The 17,635-nt window shown below is 45.1% G+C and overlaps 1 protein-coding gene across 2 annotated transcripts in view; it reads left to right on the forward strand.

Annotated features, from left to right (window-relative positions):
* Positions 1-17,635, forward strand: part of OSTN (osteocrin) — a 54,069-nt gene that overhangs the window by 10,761 nt on the left and 25,673 nt on the right. For both annotated transcript variants that reach the window (XM_067466138.1, XM_067466137.1), the window contains exon 2: positions 11,139-11,231. In XM_067466138.1, coding sequence (XP_067322239.1) covers positions 11,139-11,231 — 93 coding nt within the window. The remainder of the gene's footprint in view (positions 1-11,138; positions 11,232-17,635) is intronic.

Consider the following 17,635-nt stretch of genomic DNA (forward strand, 5'->3'; position numbering starts at 1 on the left):
CTTTCCAACCTTCTTTCCTCCCTCCCTCCCTCCCTTCCCTCCTTCTTCCTTCTTTTTTTCCATCCTCCTTTCCTTCCTTCCTTCCTCCTTCCCTTCCTTCCTTCCCTCCCTCCCTCCTTCCTTCCTTCCTTCCTTCCTTCCTTCCTTCCTTCCTTCCTTCTTTTTTTCCATCCTTCTTTCCTCTCTTGGTCCCTCCGTCCCTCCGTCCCTTCCCTGCCTTCTTCCTCACTCCCTCCCTCCCTTCCTTCTTTCTGTCCTCCTTTCCGTCCTCCTTTCCTTCCTTAATTCCTTCCTTCCTTCCTTCCTTCCTTCCTTCTTCTTCCACCCCCCACCATCCCCTCTTGTCTTCCTTTTTTACTTCCTTTTCTCCTTCTTTCTCCTCTATTTCTGATTCTTGAGTGATTCTTTTTCTGATTCTCCAACTGCAAGGCTGACTCTCGGGGCCTGTGTCCCCAGCTTGCAAGCCTGCTCTGAGTTTCAGTCCAAACTGCACAGGAGCAACACCAAGGGGCTCCCAAACCTACTTGGGGAGCAGCTTTCAGCACCTTGGACACCTCCTTTAAGGCCCTGCCTGGCTTTCCTTTCCAGGACATGGCAACCCAAACATCTCCACAAGGTCCTCTCAAATCTCCCTGCACATCAGCCTTAAGGGGTGGATGTGAGTCTAGACATCTTTAGGTGTCTTTCAGAGAATCTTAGGGACCTCTAAAGGCCATCCAGTTTGAATCTTAGAGTAGGAAGAGGCCTCTAAAGGCCATCCAATCCAACACCCTTGTGCCAGGCAGGGAAACAAAATCTAAGCCCTCCAGACTGATGACCATCTAGCCTTTGTTTCAAAACATCCAGAGAAAGAAGCACCATTGGACTTCCAGGCAGTCTATATTCCATTAGAGTTGGAAGAGAACCTCAGAGGCCATCCAGTCCAACACCATTTTGCCAGGTAGGAGGCACCCCCGCAGACAGATAAAAAGATAGAATCAAAGACTGTAGGAGTTGGAAAAGGTCTCAAGGGTCATCCAGTCCCACCCCTCATCATACAGGAAGATAGAATTAAAGCCCTCCCAGCAGATGGACATCCAGCCTCTCCTTGAAACCTTCAGAGAAGGAAGGAGGCTCCACCAGACTTCCAGGCAGCATATTCTACTATTGAATACTGCCAGCCCTCAATGGTGCAATGGGTTAAACTCTTGTGCCAGCAGGACTGAAAACTGACAGATCACAGGTTCAACTCCGGGAAGAGCCAGGATGAGCTCCCTCTGTCAGCTCCAGCTCCCCATGTGGGGACATGAGAGAAGCCTCTCACAAGGGTGGTAAAACATCCAGGCATCCCCTAGAATCATAGAGTTGGAAGAGACCTCGTGGGCCATCCAGTCCAACCCCATTCTGCCAAGAAGCAGAAAAATTGCATTCAAAGCTCCCCCGACAGATGGCCATCCAGCCTCTATTTAAAAGCCTCCAAAGAAGGAGCCTCCACCACACTCCGGGGCAGAGAGTTCCACTACTGAACAGCTCTTACAGTCAGGAAGTTCTTCCTAATGTCAGATGGAATCTCCTGGGCAACATCTTTGCAGATGGCCAATTCTCTCACACCAGAAGCTACTTGCAGTTTCTCAAGTCGTTCCTCTCTCTCTCTCTCTCTCTCTCTCACACACACACACACACACACACACCTTGAGAAAGTTTTCAGGATAAATTTTTCCTGGCTCTGTTGTACCCTGATCTCTAAAGCAGCAGAAAACAAGCTTGGCCCTTCTTGTCCTCACAGGGACCTCCTTTCATGTCTCTCAAGTCTCTTCTCAGCCTTATTTTCTCCAAGCTAAAGGTACCCAGATCCCTAAGATGCTCTTCAGCAGGATTTGTGGGTTCCAGACCTTTGATCATTGTTGTCTCCATCTCCTTCTTGAATTGTGCTGCCCAGAACTGGACACCGAGCTATTATTCCAGGTTAGCAGAAGAGAGGAGGACCAGGACTTCTCTTGATCATGTCCTTGTCCCACTCTCTTCTGCTTTGGTTGGACATCTTTTCCTAGAATAATAGCCCTCCTTCTATTTCTGGGCAACAGAATTCAAGAAGGAGATGGAGACAACAATGATCAAAGGTCTGGAAACCACCAGTCCCTCTGAAGAGCATCTTATGGATCTGGGTATCCTTCTCTCAATCTTTATACTGGAGTCCTATTGACACAGCCTAGGATCACGTTGGCCTTTTTAGCTGCTGCATCACACTGTTGACTCATGTTGAGCTTTGTTATCTTTGGACTAAATATATAGATTGTGGCCTTTGGTATTAGACCTTATAAAAGTTTGAGGCTTTATTTGAAGGAACAAAATCCCCAAACACGGAACACCACTTGTGATTGGAATGAGGTTTCTGTGTGGAAAAGCCCAAAACAAAAAGGTGTAAGGAAAGATGGAACTTTCTTCTGGTCGGAAAACTTTTTTGAAAACTCTCTGGCCACCACCAAAAAGAGAAGCACTGCTAAGCCCTTGGCTTGCTGGAAGTATCTTAGGCAAAAGTGTGTTGGATTAGCCTTCAGGCTTGTGTTCTGAGTCAACACTAAAAGATTGTTCTTTAAATTATGCACTGCCACCATAGACTCTTGTTTGCTGCATGAAACTGCTTTTTAAAACTTCACCCACAGAAGCACATGCAAGACAGATGTTGTGAACAACAAAACCATGATGTTTATTTAAGAGAACAATTCAGGTATAAAGCTTAGCTGTTTCAAAATATTGACTTAAAAGTGTTTGGTTACTTTAAGTAGTTCAGGCTTAGTTAAAACCTTGCTGTAGAATGGATCCACTTTAAATACTTTGGTCCAAGGCTATGGAATCATGGGGGGTTTAGTTTGATAAGGTTTTGACCTTCTCTGCCAAAGAGTACAGATTCCTTACCAAACTACAAATCCCAAGATTGCATAGCATTGAGCCATAGCCATTAAATGAGAGATGACATCCCTCAAATAGAAGCAGCTCCCCCTTTTGCTTGGGCTCAACACTAAGGTCACCATATTACACAAATCTAATGTGCACCTTAATTTTGGCGAGGTATCCTCAAAAAGGTGAGCATTAGATTCAAGTAACGATGGGAACTTTCTGCTTCCTGCCCACATTCGACTCTCCATTCATTTTACTTGCATCATTCTCAAGTTCAAAACTTTGCAATGGAGAAGGAAGGAGATGTGGCCACATATAGTTTCCGTTTTTTATGTCAAGTTGAGTTTACTCTGCCTATTATAAAATGATCTGAAACTAAACATACTTTCATTAAACAAGAGCCTTGTTGAGTGGAAAACAGGAACAAAACAATAAATTACTGTGAAAGATGTCAGGCGAACAATAACAGAAGTAGCAACAATTTCTTATCCCTTTGGTGATCTGCTGCTGACGTCTTTAGGAATTTGCAGCAGATATTTTGGGTGGCTGCTGCAAACGATTACAAATTTGATGGATTTTGAATGATCAGCCCACGGATGATGATGATGATGATGATGATGATGATGATGATGAATCATAGAGTTGGAAGAGACCTCATGGGCCATCCAGTTGCATTCAAAGCACTCCCAACAGATGGCCATCCAGCCTCTGTTTAAAAGCCTCCAGAGAAGGAGCCTCCACCACACTCCAGGGCAGAGAGTTCCACAGCTCTCACAGTCAGGAAGTTATTTCTCATGTTCTCATGTTCTCATGTTCAGGTGGAATCACTTTTCTTCTAGTTTGAAGCCATTGCTCCATTGTGTCCTAGTCTCCAGGGCAGCAGAAAACGAGCTTGCTCCCTCCTCCCTATGACTTCCTCTCACATTCCAGCTTGTCAATGTCTCCTTTCAATTGTGGTGCCCAGAATTGGACAAGCTATGCCAGGTGTGGTCTAACCAAGGCAGGATAGGGCATGGGGAGCATGACTTCCCTGGTCTTCAGGAGAGATTGTGTACTGTGGGCAGGATTTTGAGAAATCTCCACTGAGGGTGAAAAACTTTGGCACCTGGCTGTGATATGACCCTGGCAGTGGAAGTCACAACATGTATAGGGAAGACAGGGATTTGACAACAGCTGGAGCTGTTACACACTGCTATCATAATATGGGAACCTGCAAAAGGGCTCGTGCTCATTCGATACAAATCATGAAGGATGAAGAGATTGCTGCTAGCAAGTGCCTCAGACCAGCTGTCAAGCAGTTCCATGATTCCAAAGTTAAGTTCCCTCTGCCGCCACCAGCATAAGCCAAGCTTCACGACCAAGAGAGCAAACACTTTCTTCTAAATGCAGACTGAGTTTTTTATTCTCTAGGTTTCAATAAAGTTCCTCTTTGTTAGGTTCTTGTGGGGTTTTTAGGGCTATAGGGCCATGTTCTAGAGGCATTTCTCCTGACGTTTCGCCTGCATCTATGGCAAGCATCCTCAGAGGTGGTGAGGCCTCACTACCTCTGAGGATGCTTGCCATAGATGCAGGCGAAACGTCAGGAGAGAATGCCTCTAGAACATGGCCCTATAGCCCCAAAAAACCCACAAGAACCTAGTGATTCCAGCCATGAAACCCTTCGACAATACATTCTTCTTTGTTTATTGTTAGAGCCTGCAGTTGGCAATGACACTAGAGATGAAGAACATTATAGACCAGGAAGACCAGGGGTCTTAGGTAAAGGTAAAGGTTTTCCCCTGACCTTAAGTCCAGTCGTTTCCAACTCTGGGGGTTGGTGCTCATATCCATTTCTAAGCCGAAGAGCAGGCATTATCCATAGATGCCTCCAAGGTCATGTGGCCGGCATGACTGCATGGAGCGCTGTTACCTTCCTCCTGGAGCGGTCACTATTGATTATTTAGTCTTATTTACAGTATTTATACTCTGCCCTTCTCATCCTGCAGGGGACTCAGGGTGGATCACAATGCACATATACATGGCAAACATTCAATAGACTCACAACATATATAGAAAAAGACATGGAGATTATTTAACTTTCCAGCTTCATGAGGGTATACTTTAAATTCTGGCCACTGGGGGAGCTGTCGCTTCACCATCCACTTGTGATTCTGATGGAGTACTTCCTCATTCTTTTGCATACTGCTAGGGAGTTTTATGACATTGTGTTCTTGTTTATTCATTCAGTCGCTTCTGACTCTTTGTGACCTCATGGACCAGCCCATGTCAGAGCTCCCTGTCGGCCATCACCACCCTGAGCTCCTTCAAGGTCAAGCCAGTCACTTCAAGGATACCATCTATCCACCTTACCCTTGGTAGGCCCCTCTTCCTTTTTCCTTCCATTTTCCCCAGCATAACTGTCTTCTCTAAGCTTTTCCTGTCTTCTCATTATGTGGCCAAAGTACAACATGGCATTGTAAATTAGTTAAATTAGCTTCTTCGCATAACCTAAATTTCCTACTTGAGAGATGCAACAGTCTTTTGGACTGCAAAGGTCGACAGCAAGCTAAACAAATGGTCAGGAGCTTACTCTGACTCAGGCTGGCTTTGAACTCATGAACTTTCAGTCAGTAGTGATTTTAATGCATCTGACTCCCAACCATCTGCACCACAACCCGATCTACTCACATTTGTATGTTTTCAAACCACTAGGTTGGCAGAAGCTGGGGCTTACAGCAAGAACTCACCCTGCTCCCCAAATTTGAACTGCTGACCTTGGGTCAGCAAGTTCAGCAGCTCAGCACTTTAACCCACTGCGCCACTTGGGGTCTTAGTAGCAGCTAAAAAGGCCAATGTAATTCTAGGCAACATCAACAATTATAGAGTGTTTTGGCCTACAACTACCAGAAATCCCAGCCAGTTGAGCAGCTGTTAGGATTTCTGGGATTTGAAGGCCAAAACATCTGGAGAATCACTGGCCTATATCAAGGAAAGTCAACATTCAGCTCTATTCTGCTGTGGTCGGACTTCAGTTGGAGTGTCAAGTTCTGGAAAAAGCAGGTCAAGAAGGAGATGGACAGGATGGCAATTCAAGAAGATGGACAGAATGGAAGGTGTCCAGAAAAGGGCCAAAGGTCTGGAAACCATGGATCCCTCTGAGAAAAGGCTTAGGGAGCTTTGGATGTTTAGCTTAGAGAAGAGAAGGCTGAGATGCATTCATGAGAGTCATGTTTAATTATCTGAAAGGATGTCCCATTCAAAGAAGAGCAAGCTTGTTGTCTGCTGCTCCAGAGACAACAATACAATAGAAGAAGAGATTTAAGCTGAAGGAAAAGAGATTCCACCTAAATATTAGGAAGAATTGCCTGAGTATCAGAGCTGTTTGGCAGCAGAATCTGCTGTTTCCTAAAAGTATGTCGGAGTCTCCTTCCTTTCCTGGAGATTTTTAAGCAGAGGCTGGATGGCCATCTGCTGGGAGGGCTTGGTTTGTGTTTTCCTGCCTGACTGAATGTGGTTGGGCTGGAAGGTCTTTGAAAGTCCCTTCCAATGCTGCGATTTTATGGCAATATTTTACATCAACCCATCAGCCAGTGGATCAATATTACCGATATCCCCCCTTTCCTGTATGGCCATCTGTTGAGAGTGTTTAGATAGTGTCTTTCTCCCTGGCAGAAGGGGTTGGAATGGATTACCATTGGGAGTTCCTTCCAATGCTTTGACTCTATAATACTAGGTGGTGCTATTGTGCCTTGGTGCAAAAAAGGGCGATTCCGCATCAATCAATCAGTCACTCAGTGGATCAATATTATTGATGCCCACCTTTTCTTTAAGAATGTGAGTTGCCCATCATGGATGTGCCTCCAAGTGCAACGCACAACATTGCAATCCATTCATGTGGTTCGAATTTTTTAAGTGGAGCCTTTATGGTCATCTGTTAAGAGTGTTTACATAGTGTCTTCATCCCTTGGCAGAAGGGGTTGGACTGGATTACCACTGGGAGTTCCTTCCAGTGCTGTGATTGTATGATATTATATGGTACTATTGTGCCTTGGTCCAAAAAAGGAGAATTCTGCATCAGTCAGTCAGTGGATCAATATTATTGATACCTGCCTTTTCTTTAAGAATGTGGCTCACAGAGTTGCCCATCATGGATGAGCTTCACATATGCGCCTCCAAGTGCAAGGTACAACATTTGCAATCATAGAATCATTGAGTTGGAAGAGACCTCATGGGCCATGCAATCCAACCCCATTCTGCCAAGAAGCAGGAAAATCGTGTTCAAAGCACCCCCAACAGATGGCCATCCAGACTCTGTTTAAAAGCCTCCAAAGAAGGAGCCTCCACCACACCCTGGTGCAGAGAGTTCCACTGCTGAACAGCTCTCATAGTCAGGAAGTTCTTCCTCGTGTTCAGGTGGAATCTCCTTTCTTGTAGTATGAAGCCATTGCTCCATTGCATCCTAGTCTCCAGGGAAGCAGAAAACAAGCTTGTCCCTCCTCCCTGTGACTATTCCTCGCATATTTATACATGGTCAGCATTTCTGAAAGCAGGACCATAGGGAAGGCTGAGTGAAGGAAGATAGATGCTTTTGAACTGTGGTGTTGGAAGAAAGTTCTGAGAGTGCCTTGGACCATGAGAAGATCCAACCAGTCCATACATCAGGAAAGAAAGCCCGGCTTCTCATTGGAGGGAAGGATAGAAGAGGCAGAGATGAAGTATTTTGGCCATGTAATGAGAAGACAGGAAAGCTTAGAGAAGACAATGATGCTGGGGAAAATGGAAGGAAAAAAGGAAGAGGGGCTGACTAAGGGCAGGGTGGGAGAATGGCATCCTTGAAGTGACTGGCTTGATCTTGAAGGAGCTGGGGATGGTGGCGGCCGACAGGGAGCTCTGGTGTGGGCTGGTCCATGAGGTCACAAAGAGTTGGAAGCAACTAAATGAATGAACAACAAGCATGTCTCCTCTCAGCCTTCTCTTCTTCAGGCTAAACATGCCCAGCCCTTTAAGCCGCTCCTCATAGGGCTTGTTCTCCAGACCCTTGATCATTTTAGTCGTCGTCCTCTAGACACATTCTAGATTGCCAATATCTTCCTTCAATTGTGGTACCCAGAATTGGACACAGGTGTGTCCGGTGTGGTCTAACCAAGGCAGAATAGAGCATGGGGAGCATGACTTCCCTGGACACTAGGCTCCTCTTGATGCATCAATTCATGCATCAATGGAGCACAATTGCTGCAAAACTGTGTGAAGCCTCCAGCTGTTCTCCATCTCCTTGGTGCCGATGCCAGCTGTTAAGGGCAGAGTAAGCATTGCTTTTCCAAACAGGAAACCTTGCTAAGTGGCTGGAGACCGAGGGTGCTCCCACCCTCCGTCCCCCATGTCTGCTCCCCTCTTGCTCTCCATGAGGAATGGGTGCAGCAAGTGCCATTTGCTGGCTTTTCTGCCTTTGCCGGCTCTTCCGCTTCTAATTTTGCCTGAGTCGCCTTTTGTAAGGCCAGTCCCACTGTGTTTATTTTGATTCGCATTCAGGGGCTTATTTTTAGCTCCCGGGATGAATGGACAACAGCCCTGCAGATGTTCCACCGAAGAAAAAAAAGAATGTGTGTATTTAACCTGGCCGTTTATTTTTACATCCCGCTTCCGAATCCAGATAACCAGGATGTGGTTCCTTGCAAGAGTGATAAACTCCAGCTTCACACTTGAGAGGCAGGACAGTCCTCTGCGGAACCCCAAAGGCCTCAGAAAGGAATGAAGCAGATCCAAGGAGGAAAAGAAACAACACCGCAACGATATCTATATCGGTGCCTATTTAATCCCTTTGTCCCAGTCCATCCCCTCTTTTTTCTAATGCAAAACCTGAGCCAAGGCTGTGTTGCAGCGACAATAAAGGCCAATGCCATTCCCGGTCAGAGGACCGTAGTGGTCGGATCAAGGAATGTAATCAAACCGTTTTGTTTTGCTTTGGCCGGATCTCAGTGTCAGTTCAGGACACCAGAGTTTAGAAAGGAAATTGACAAAGTGGAAAGTGTCCAGAAGAGAGCAACTAAAGTTGTAAAAAGTTGTGAAACTGAGAGGAAATGGGAGAATGTTTAGTCTGAAGAGAGGAGACTCAGAAGAGATATGGAGTTGTTGTTGTGTACCTCCAAGTCATTTCTGACTTATGGAGACCCTAAGCAAATCTATCATAAGGTATTCTCAGCTTATGGCTTCCTCTGAAGCTGAGAGAGTGTTCCATGATAAACAAAGAATTTGGACCCTGGTATTTAGAGTTGTAGTCCAACACTCAAAGCACAACACTACACTGGATGTAGTTAGTCACCTATCAACTTACGGTGGCTTCACAAATTTCAGAGGGTTTTTCTCAGGCAAGGAAAACTCAGAGATGGCTTCTTCTGAAATAGGCTCCAGCACTTGGATTCTTTGGAGGTCTCCTATCCAGGTCCTAACCAAGGCTAGCCCTGGAGAAGAAGAACTCAACGGGTTCCTGGAGCATCTCAACAGCATCCACCCAAACATCCAATTCACCATGGAAAAAGAAAATGAAGAAACACTGCCTTTTCTAGACGTCCTAGTCATCTGTAAACCAGATCAACAATTGGGTCACGCCATTTACAGAAAACCCACACACACACACAGATAGAGATCTACATAAAAACTCCAACCATCACCCAAGTCAAAAAAGAAGCACCTAGCTCCAACAGACAAGAGTTCTTTGTCCCACCCTGGTCATTCCACAGATATATAAACCCAGTGGGTTGTTGTAGGTTTTTTCGGGCTATATGGCCATCGTGTAGAGGCATTCTCTCCTGACGTTTCACCTGCATCTATGGTAAGCATCCTCAGAGGTAGTGAGGTCTGTTGGAACTAGGAAAATGGGTTTATATATCTATGGAATGACCAGGGTGAGACAAAGGACTCTTGTCTGCTGGAGCTAGGTGTGAATGTTTCAACTGACCACCTTGATTAGCATATAATGGCCTGACAGTGCCTGGAGCAAACTTTTGTTGAGAGGTGATTAGATGGCTTTGTCTGTTTCCTCTCTGTTGTTTTCCTGTTGTAATTTTAGAGATTTTAAATACTGGTTGCCAGATTTTGTTCATTTTCATGGTCTCTTCCTTTCTGTTGAAATTGTCCACATGCTTGTGGATTTCAGTGGCTTCTCTGTGTAGTCAGACATGGTGGTTGTTGGTGTGGTCCAGCATTTCTGTGTTCTCCAATAATACGTTGTGTCCAGGTTGGTTCATCAGGTGCTCAGCTATGGCTGACTTCTCTGGTTGACGTAGTCTGCAGTGCCTTTCATGTTCCTTGATTCGTGTCTGGGCAATGCTTCTGCGTTTGGTGGTCCCTATGGAGACTTGTCCACAACTGCATGGTACACGGTAGACTCCTGCAGAAGTGAGAGGATCCCTCTTGTCCTTTGCTGAATGGAGCACTTGCTGGATTTTCTTGGTGGGTCTGTAGATAGTTTGTATGTTGTGTTTCCTCATCAGCCTCCCTATGCAGTCAGTAGTTCTCTTGATGTATGGCAAGAACACTTTTCCTCTGGGTGGATCAAACAAGGACATCTAATCACCTCTCAACAAAAGTTTGCTCCAAGCACTGTCAGGCCATTATATGCTAATCAAGGTGGTCAGTGGAAACATTCACACCTAGCTCCAGCAGGCAAGAGTCCTTTGTCCCACCCTGGTCATTCCACAGATATATAAACCCACTTTCCTAGTTCCAACAGACCTCTGAGTATGCTTTCCATAGATGCAGGCAAAACGTCAGGAGAGAATGCCTCTAGACCATGGCCATATAGCCCAAAAAAACCAACATCAACCCAGTGATTCCAGCCATGCCTTCGACAATACATTAAAATTGATCGTTTGTAGGGTACAGCTGCTGCTAGGTCTGCTCCTGAATTTCTAAGGTTCCAGGATTTCACAACTCCAGACCACCAAGAAAGGTTTTTAATAAAAAGAAAAAAAAACATATATTTGCTTTTAGTCTCTTAATGAACTATACATCATTGGGGGGGGGGGGGGAGAGATCTTGGCTTGATAACACTTCTCCAAGTGAAGACCTTTCCATTTCAATAGACCTTTGAGGAATGATTAAGTGGCACAGTCCAAGTCCTGGATTTTGGACTTCCCATCTTTATTGTGCTGTTATCCTTCTTAAGGCTTATGTTTGTAAACTTTTGGTAGCTCCCAAGAGCATTGATGTCCGCTGCATGGTGTGCATTGGACATGATAGATCTCCTAGCCCTTGAGTCACAAGCTGTTCATTTTCCCTTGCAGATGGTGCTTTGTCGGCGAGTAGCAGGGAGTTTGGTGCTGGCTGTGGCCTTGGTGCAGTGGCGTTCCGGCAACGCCTTCCAGGCTCAGAGAGAGGTAAGCCCTTGCATGGCTTCATTTCCTGATTATCTTGATCTGGCACAGTCTGGCTTTAGGCCGGGACATGGAACTAAGACAGCCTTGGTCACCTTAGTAGATGATCTACGCTGGGTGCTAGGCAGGAAACCGGACCCTCTTGACAACAATCCACCACACTTGACTGTAGGAATACAATCCTTTTATTGAAGAACGTTGAATGCAAGCAGAGGAAGAATAAGAGGTAAATAAAAACCATAGCAAAACAGCAATGAGCAATGTCCGTGAACAAGCCCATAAAAAACCACAGCAAACAGTGAGTTACCGTTGATGAATCCTGAAATCTGCTAGCTCCCAGCTAACGACACTTGGAACAACTTGAGAAACTACGAGAAACCCAGCCACTTGAATCAGGAGGCCTCCACAGCTTCAGACCTGGAACTCTTAAAGGAGAGAAATCTATTACGAGACACGCCTGAAGTTTTTGTTTGCATTTCTCTCAATCTTTCTGACCTCTGTAAACTTTGTGCTTCTCTCCTGCTCTGCCAAATCTGCCCCCTCCTTCCCTCATTAGGCTGACCAGGTGTCAGATTCTCTGGGGAACTAAGGCTGGGAGAAAAGGGGAGTGAAACTTCTCCGCTCAGTTCGGAATGAATGTTCTCATGGGAACTTTGACTTTCACTTTCCAAGGGTGTAGGATTTTCACCAATCATCAGTATTAACATCTACATTGGCCTCAGAATTATCATTGGCATCTACATTGGCATCAGGAAATACAATCAAAGAATCAGGTACAGGGTCACACAGAGGCTGAACCCCAACAGGTTACACTCCCCCTGAAGACGCAGGTTCACAGCTTGGGAGTGATCCTGGACTCATTGCTGAGCCTGGAACCTCTGGTTTCGGCGGTGGCCAGGGGGGCTTTTGCACAGTTAAAACCTGTGTGCCAGCTGCGCCCGTACCTTGGGAAGTCTGATCTGGCCACAGTGGTCCACACTCTGGTCACATCCCGAATAGATTACTGCAATGCACTCTACGTGGGGCTGCCTTTGAAGACAGTTCAGAAACTGCAGTTAGTCCAACAGGTGGCAGCCAGATTACTAACAGGAGCTACATACAGGGAGCATACCACCCCCTTGTTGTGTCAACTCCACTGGCTGCCTGTCCACTTCTGAGCTCAATTCAAAGTGCTAGTTTTGACCTATCAAGCTCTATACAGTTCTGGCCCAGCTTACTTGTCCGAACGCATCTGCCTCTACTTAAGATCATCCGGGGAGGCCCTGTTCTCGCTCCCGACAACATCGCAAATGTGGGTGGTGAGGACGAGAGACAGAGTCTTCTCGGCTGTAGCCCCCACCTTAGGAACACGCTTCTAAATGAAATACGATCGACTCCATCCCTCCTGGCATTCAGGAAGAAATTAACATCTTGGTTTTTTGGACCAGGCTTTCAGACAATAAACATAAAGCAGCACTTTGACTGGTGTGCCATCGCGCCTGAGGGCTATAACTCTTAATGAGAGAGGCATGGACGTGGCATCTTTCCCCAGGGGATTGCTTCTTGCCCTCCTATAGGAAACTGGAACTCCCAAAGACCAAAACACAACAGATTACTCGAAATGGTATTTATTGTTCACAATGAGTTATCTTTCTCAGGCATAAGCTTGATGTTTCAACAGGGATAAAGGAAATATACTTTACAATCTCTGAAGTCCAAGGAGTTTGTAGCTGAGAAGTTTTTCCTGTTTCCTCTTTCCTCAATGGCTGTGAATGCCAGAGCAAACCACAGCCCCAGTTCAAATGGCCTATGTTTGAAGACTCAGGATCTTCCTCTGGTGCCAAAAGAACCGGTTTGAAGGCGCTTGAGACTTCCAACGTCGTTCAGGTTGGTCTGAACATGAAGCATAAGTCTCAAGGGTAAAAAACCTCAGAACTGGTGCTGAGAGGTAATTTAAGCAGGGGCTTTTAGAGCCAAGTCTCTTACTCACGTCCATCCGATAGAAACTCTGATGGCAAAATGAAAAGGGAAGCACTCCCCTCCTCCAGGAAGAGGTGGAGCCAAACCAATCAGTCCAACCATACATAAGCAGGGTAAAAAAGGCAGGATTAAGCATGATACAACAAGTTAAATCTTGCAACTAATAGTTCTACACATAGGTGGCACCACTCGTGCCGCCACAACTGGAAATGGATTGGCAAGACGATATGTGTGAGGATACGGTTTTATTGTTCTATCAGTGGGTTTGTGGACTGAGTATTGTTTTAATGACTGTTATGATAATTTGGTTATAATTAATTGCTATTGTTTTAACTCTGTATGTATTTATGGTTTTATACTGTGTTATTGATTTGTGGCATTGAATTGCTGCCTTTGTTAGCCACTCTGAGTCCCCCCCCCCCCGGGGGGGGGGTTAGAAGGGCAGGATAAAAAAGGTGTAAATTAATAAAGCAAAATAAATAAATTGCCCATGGGTGGCTTTTCCCTGCAAGAGGAAGCCTTCCTTGTTGGAGAGCTCGGTTTGCCATACTGTTTTGCCCCATTTGCAATGCACAGCAAGGTAGTTTCAAAGCCATATTGGCAATAAGACAGATAGATTTGCAAGAGCTAAGACAAAGGGGGAAAGTACCAGTAGATGCCAGATAAGTGTAGTTTCTGGTTCCTTGAGAGTTGACATGAAAAATATCCTTCACGAGTTCATTAGACACCATACTGTACCATATCATGAACTCTGCATTGCATTGATATTATTATTATTATTATTATTATTAGTAGTAGTAGTAGTAGTAGTATTGAAATGCCATCATTAAATGAAATTAAGACAAATAATGACACACTTAACTTAATGCAACACAGTTCTACTGTCTTCTTAGGACTATCTAGGTCTTCCAACCGGGCTCTGTGCTTGAATTCCATTGGAAATGGACCATGCATTACATTGGAAGACTTAGAGATTCCTAAAGAGGTGTTCAATGCTGAAAAGTCTTGACCAGACGAAGCCATCCTCCTATTGATGCAGGATTCCAAGACATCATGTCATGGCAGTTAAAGTAGCGTCAAGCTGCATTCATTCCACAGTGTAGAGACACCCCAAGTTACTATTTCTGAGTAGAAGCAGAAAAAAATAAGACATATTGGGGCTTTGAAGTTCATATGAGGATCTCCTGTGGGATTAGAAACCAAATCCAAGGGGCTTGTTTATAGAGCTATTGTCCTCCCAACCCTGCTATACGCTTGCAAGACGTGGACTGTCTACCGGCGTCACATGCAACTCCTGGAATGATTCCATCAGCGCTGCCTTCGGAAAATCCTGCAAATCTCTTGGGAAGACAAGCGGAAAAATGTCAGTGTGCTGGAAGAAGCAAAGACCACCAGCATTGAAGCGATGGTCCTCTGCCATCAACTCCACTAGACCGGCCACATTGTCCGGATGCCCGACCACCATCTCACAAAGCAGTTGCTCTACTCCAAACTCAAGAATGCAAAACGGAATGTTGGAGGACAGGAAAAGAGATTTAAAGATTATTTATTATTTCGCGTATTTCTACCCCGCCCTTCTAAAACCCCCGAGGGGGACTCAGGGCGGCTTACAAAAGGCACAATTCGATGCCTACACAAACAATAAAAATAAAACATATATGATCAGCAATTAAAACAATTATAACAATTCAAACAATCAATTGTACATCACAATCAATAAAACCAATCTCATGCTCAACGTTCGTCGGCTCAGAATCCGTAAATTCATTTCACATTGTCAGTTCCTATCAATTCTAGTCGTCATTGTCCTTTATCTATCTGCCAGGTTACCCAAAAGCCTGGTCCCAAATCCATGTTTTTAATTTCCTTCTAAAAGATGGCATCAAAGCCAACCTTCAAATCTCTGGCATAGACACTGAAAAGTGGGAAGCCCAGGCCCTTGAGCGCTCCAGCTGGAGGTCAGCTGTGGCCAGCAGTGCTGTGGAATTTGAAGAGGTACAAATGGAGGGCGAAAGAGAGAAACGTGCAAAGAAGAAGGCGCATCAAGCCAACCCCAACTGGGACCGGCTTCCACCTGGAAACCAATGCCCTCACTGCCGGAGAAGATTCAGATCAAGAATTGGGCTCCACAGTCACCTACGGACTTATCGACAGAACACCGACCTTGGAGGACCATCATCCTCGGACTACGAGGGATCGCCTAAGTAAGTAAGTAAGAAGCCAAATCACACATCACATTTTGCAGCCTCTGAAATGTGGTGTCTTTGGGGTCTGAGAGTGCATCTACACTAGAATTAATGCGGTTTAATTCCACTTTAATTGCTATGCCTGAATGCTTCAGAATCCTGGGAGTTGTAGTTGTGCAAAGTCTTTGACCTTCTGTGCCAAATGGTTTAGATCAGGCATAGGCAAACTCAGGTCCTCCAGGTGTTTTGGACTTCAACTCCCACCATTCCTAACAGCTGGTAGACTATTAGGAATTGTGGAAGTCCAAAATAGATGGAGGGCCCAAGTTGGCCCATACCTGGTGTAGATGCATCCTAAGGCACAATCTTTAGACAACTGGTAGAGCTTTGTGGGTACCATGGGCTCTGCTTTCCCTCTTCTCTTCTGGATGGAGATGCAGCCAAGACCTTTTGCTCCAGGCTCCTCTGCTCACAATATAATGGGTTGAAGGACTCAGAGCAATGGATCCAAATGACAGGAAAGGAGTGTTGTAGCTCAGCTAGCTGAGGATGAGGATGAAGAATCTGGAGATGCCCAGACAGAGGGGGATTTGGGGGATTCTCTGTGTGAAAACAAAACTGTTTTAGAAGCTGACAGGCAGGAAGGGAGATTAGATAGAGAATCAAGACTACTTTTGTAGGTGAAGAATTCCAGGTACAAGCCAGGCCATGGGAAAGTGAGAGTGAGAGGGACTACTCAAGGTTGAAGGAATGCTTTCATGCTTTGCTGTCCTTAATTAGGGAAAGAATAGCTTTTGGTTTCAGATCTAGCAGATAGAGTAAGGAACTCTTGCCTTGGTTCTAGCTTCAAGCCATGTCTTAGTCAAGTTTTGCTTTAAGTCTTGGGGATTTTACCATGCTCAAGCTCATGTATCTGGCCCTAATTCAAGGTACAGGTTATCACCTACAAAGCCCTAAATGGTTTGGGACCCACCTACCTTCGTGACCTTATCTCTCTCCACATTCCAATCTAGGCCCTTCGATCTTTGGGGGAGGCCCTCCTTTCTGCCCCACCAATCTCACAAGTTTGTCTTGTGGGCACAAGGGAGAGAGCCTTCTCCTCTGTGGCTCCCCGACTCTGGAACTCACTACCTGGAGAAATCAGGAAAGCCCCTTTGCTAGAGACATTCAAAAAGAACCTTAAAACCTGGCTCTTCCGCTGTGCCTTTGGTGAGTAGGTGCACAACATGATGCTGTTGCTCCCTCAAGGTCCTTGCCACTGGAGTACACGCCCCTTCAAATGGGAAGTTTAGTTTAGTTTCATAACTCTGTGTGTTTTTATGTTGTTTGCTGTTTATCCCACCCTTTGTTATTGTGTTTGTGGAATGTTATTTTGCTATTGTCTCGCTTCTTTTTTCTTTCTGTAATTTTGTTGATGTTGTTTGCTGTTTATGTTTTGGTTTCATTTTGCTGTAATATGTTGTCCGGGCTTGGCCCCATGTAAGCCGCTCTGAGTCCCCATCGGGGAGATGGTGGCAGGGTATAAAAAAGTGTATTATTGTTATTTATTATTATTATTATTTATTTCCTGCATTTTTATGCTGCCTTTCTCAGCCAAAGATGACTCAAGACGGTTCACAATCGGCAGCGATTCGATGCCATAATAATAACAGGGTACAGTTAAAAACAATTATAAAAACATTTATAAAACAGTTCAGCATTATTATTATTATTATTTATTATTATTATTATTTATTATTTCGAGGTTTTATATACCGACCCTCTCACCTTCAAAGAGGGATTCGGACCGGTTCACAACATGTGTTAACATACAAAAATATACAATAACAACACAATGCCACTTCATTACACGATTAAAATATAAGCACCATAAACATTAAAAACATTATCATCACAGTTATAAGAGCCAAATCGTCCACACAATCGCAATCCCAAACTACCGTTCATCATCCTCCTTTCATGCGGGCAAAGAATTAAATCAGTTGTCAAATCCCACATTCCACAACCAGGTATTTGATAATTTCCTGAACGTCATGAGGGAGGGGGTAGTTCTGATCTCTAATGGGAGGGAGTTCCAAACCCGGGGAGACACCACCGAGAAGGCCCTGTCCCTCGTCCCCACCAGCCGTGATTGTGCAGGCGGTGGGACCGAGAGCAGGGCCCCTCCAGATGATCTTAATGGTCTTGATGGTTCATAGGGGAGAATACGTTCGGAGAGGTAAACAGGGCCGAAGTCGTTTAGGGCTTTATAGGTTAACACCA

The sequence above is a fragment of the Anolis sagrei genome, chromosome 3 (genome assembly GCF_037176765.1).
Source record: "Anolis sagrei isolate rAnoSag1 chromosome 3, rAnoSag1.mat, whole genome shotgun sequence".
In the NCBI taxonomy this organism is placed as follows: domain Eukaryota; kingdom Metazoa; phylum Chordata; class Lepidosauria; order Squamata; family Dactyloidae; genus Anolis; species Anolis sagrei.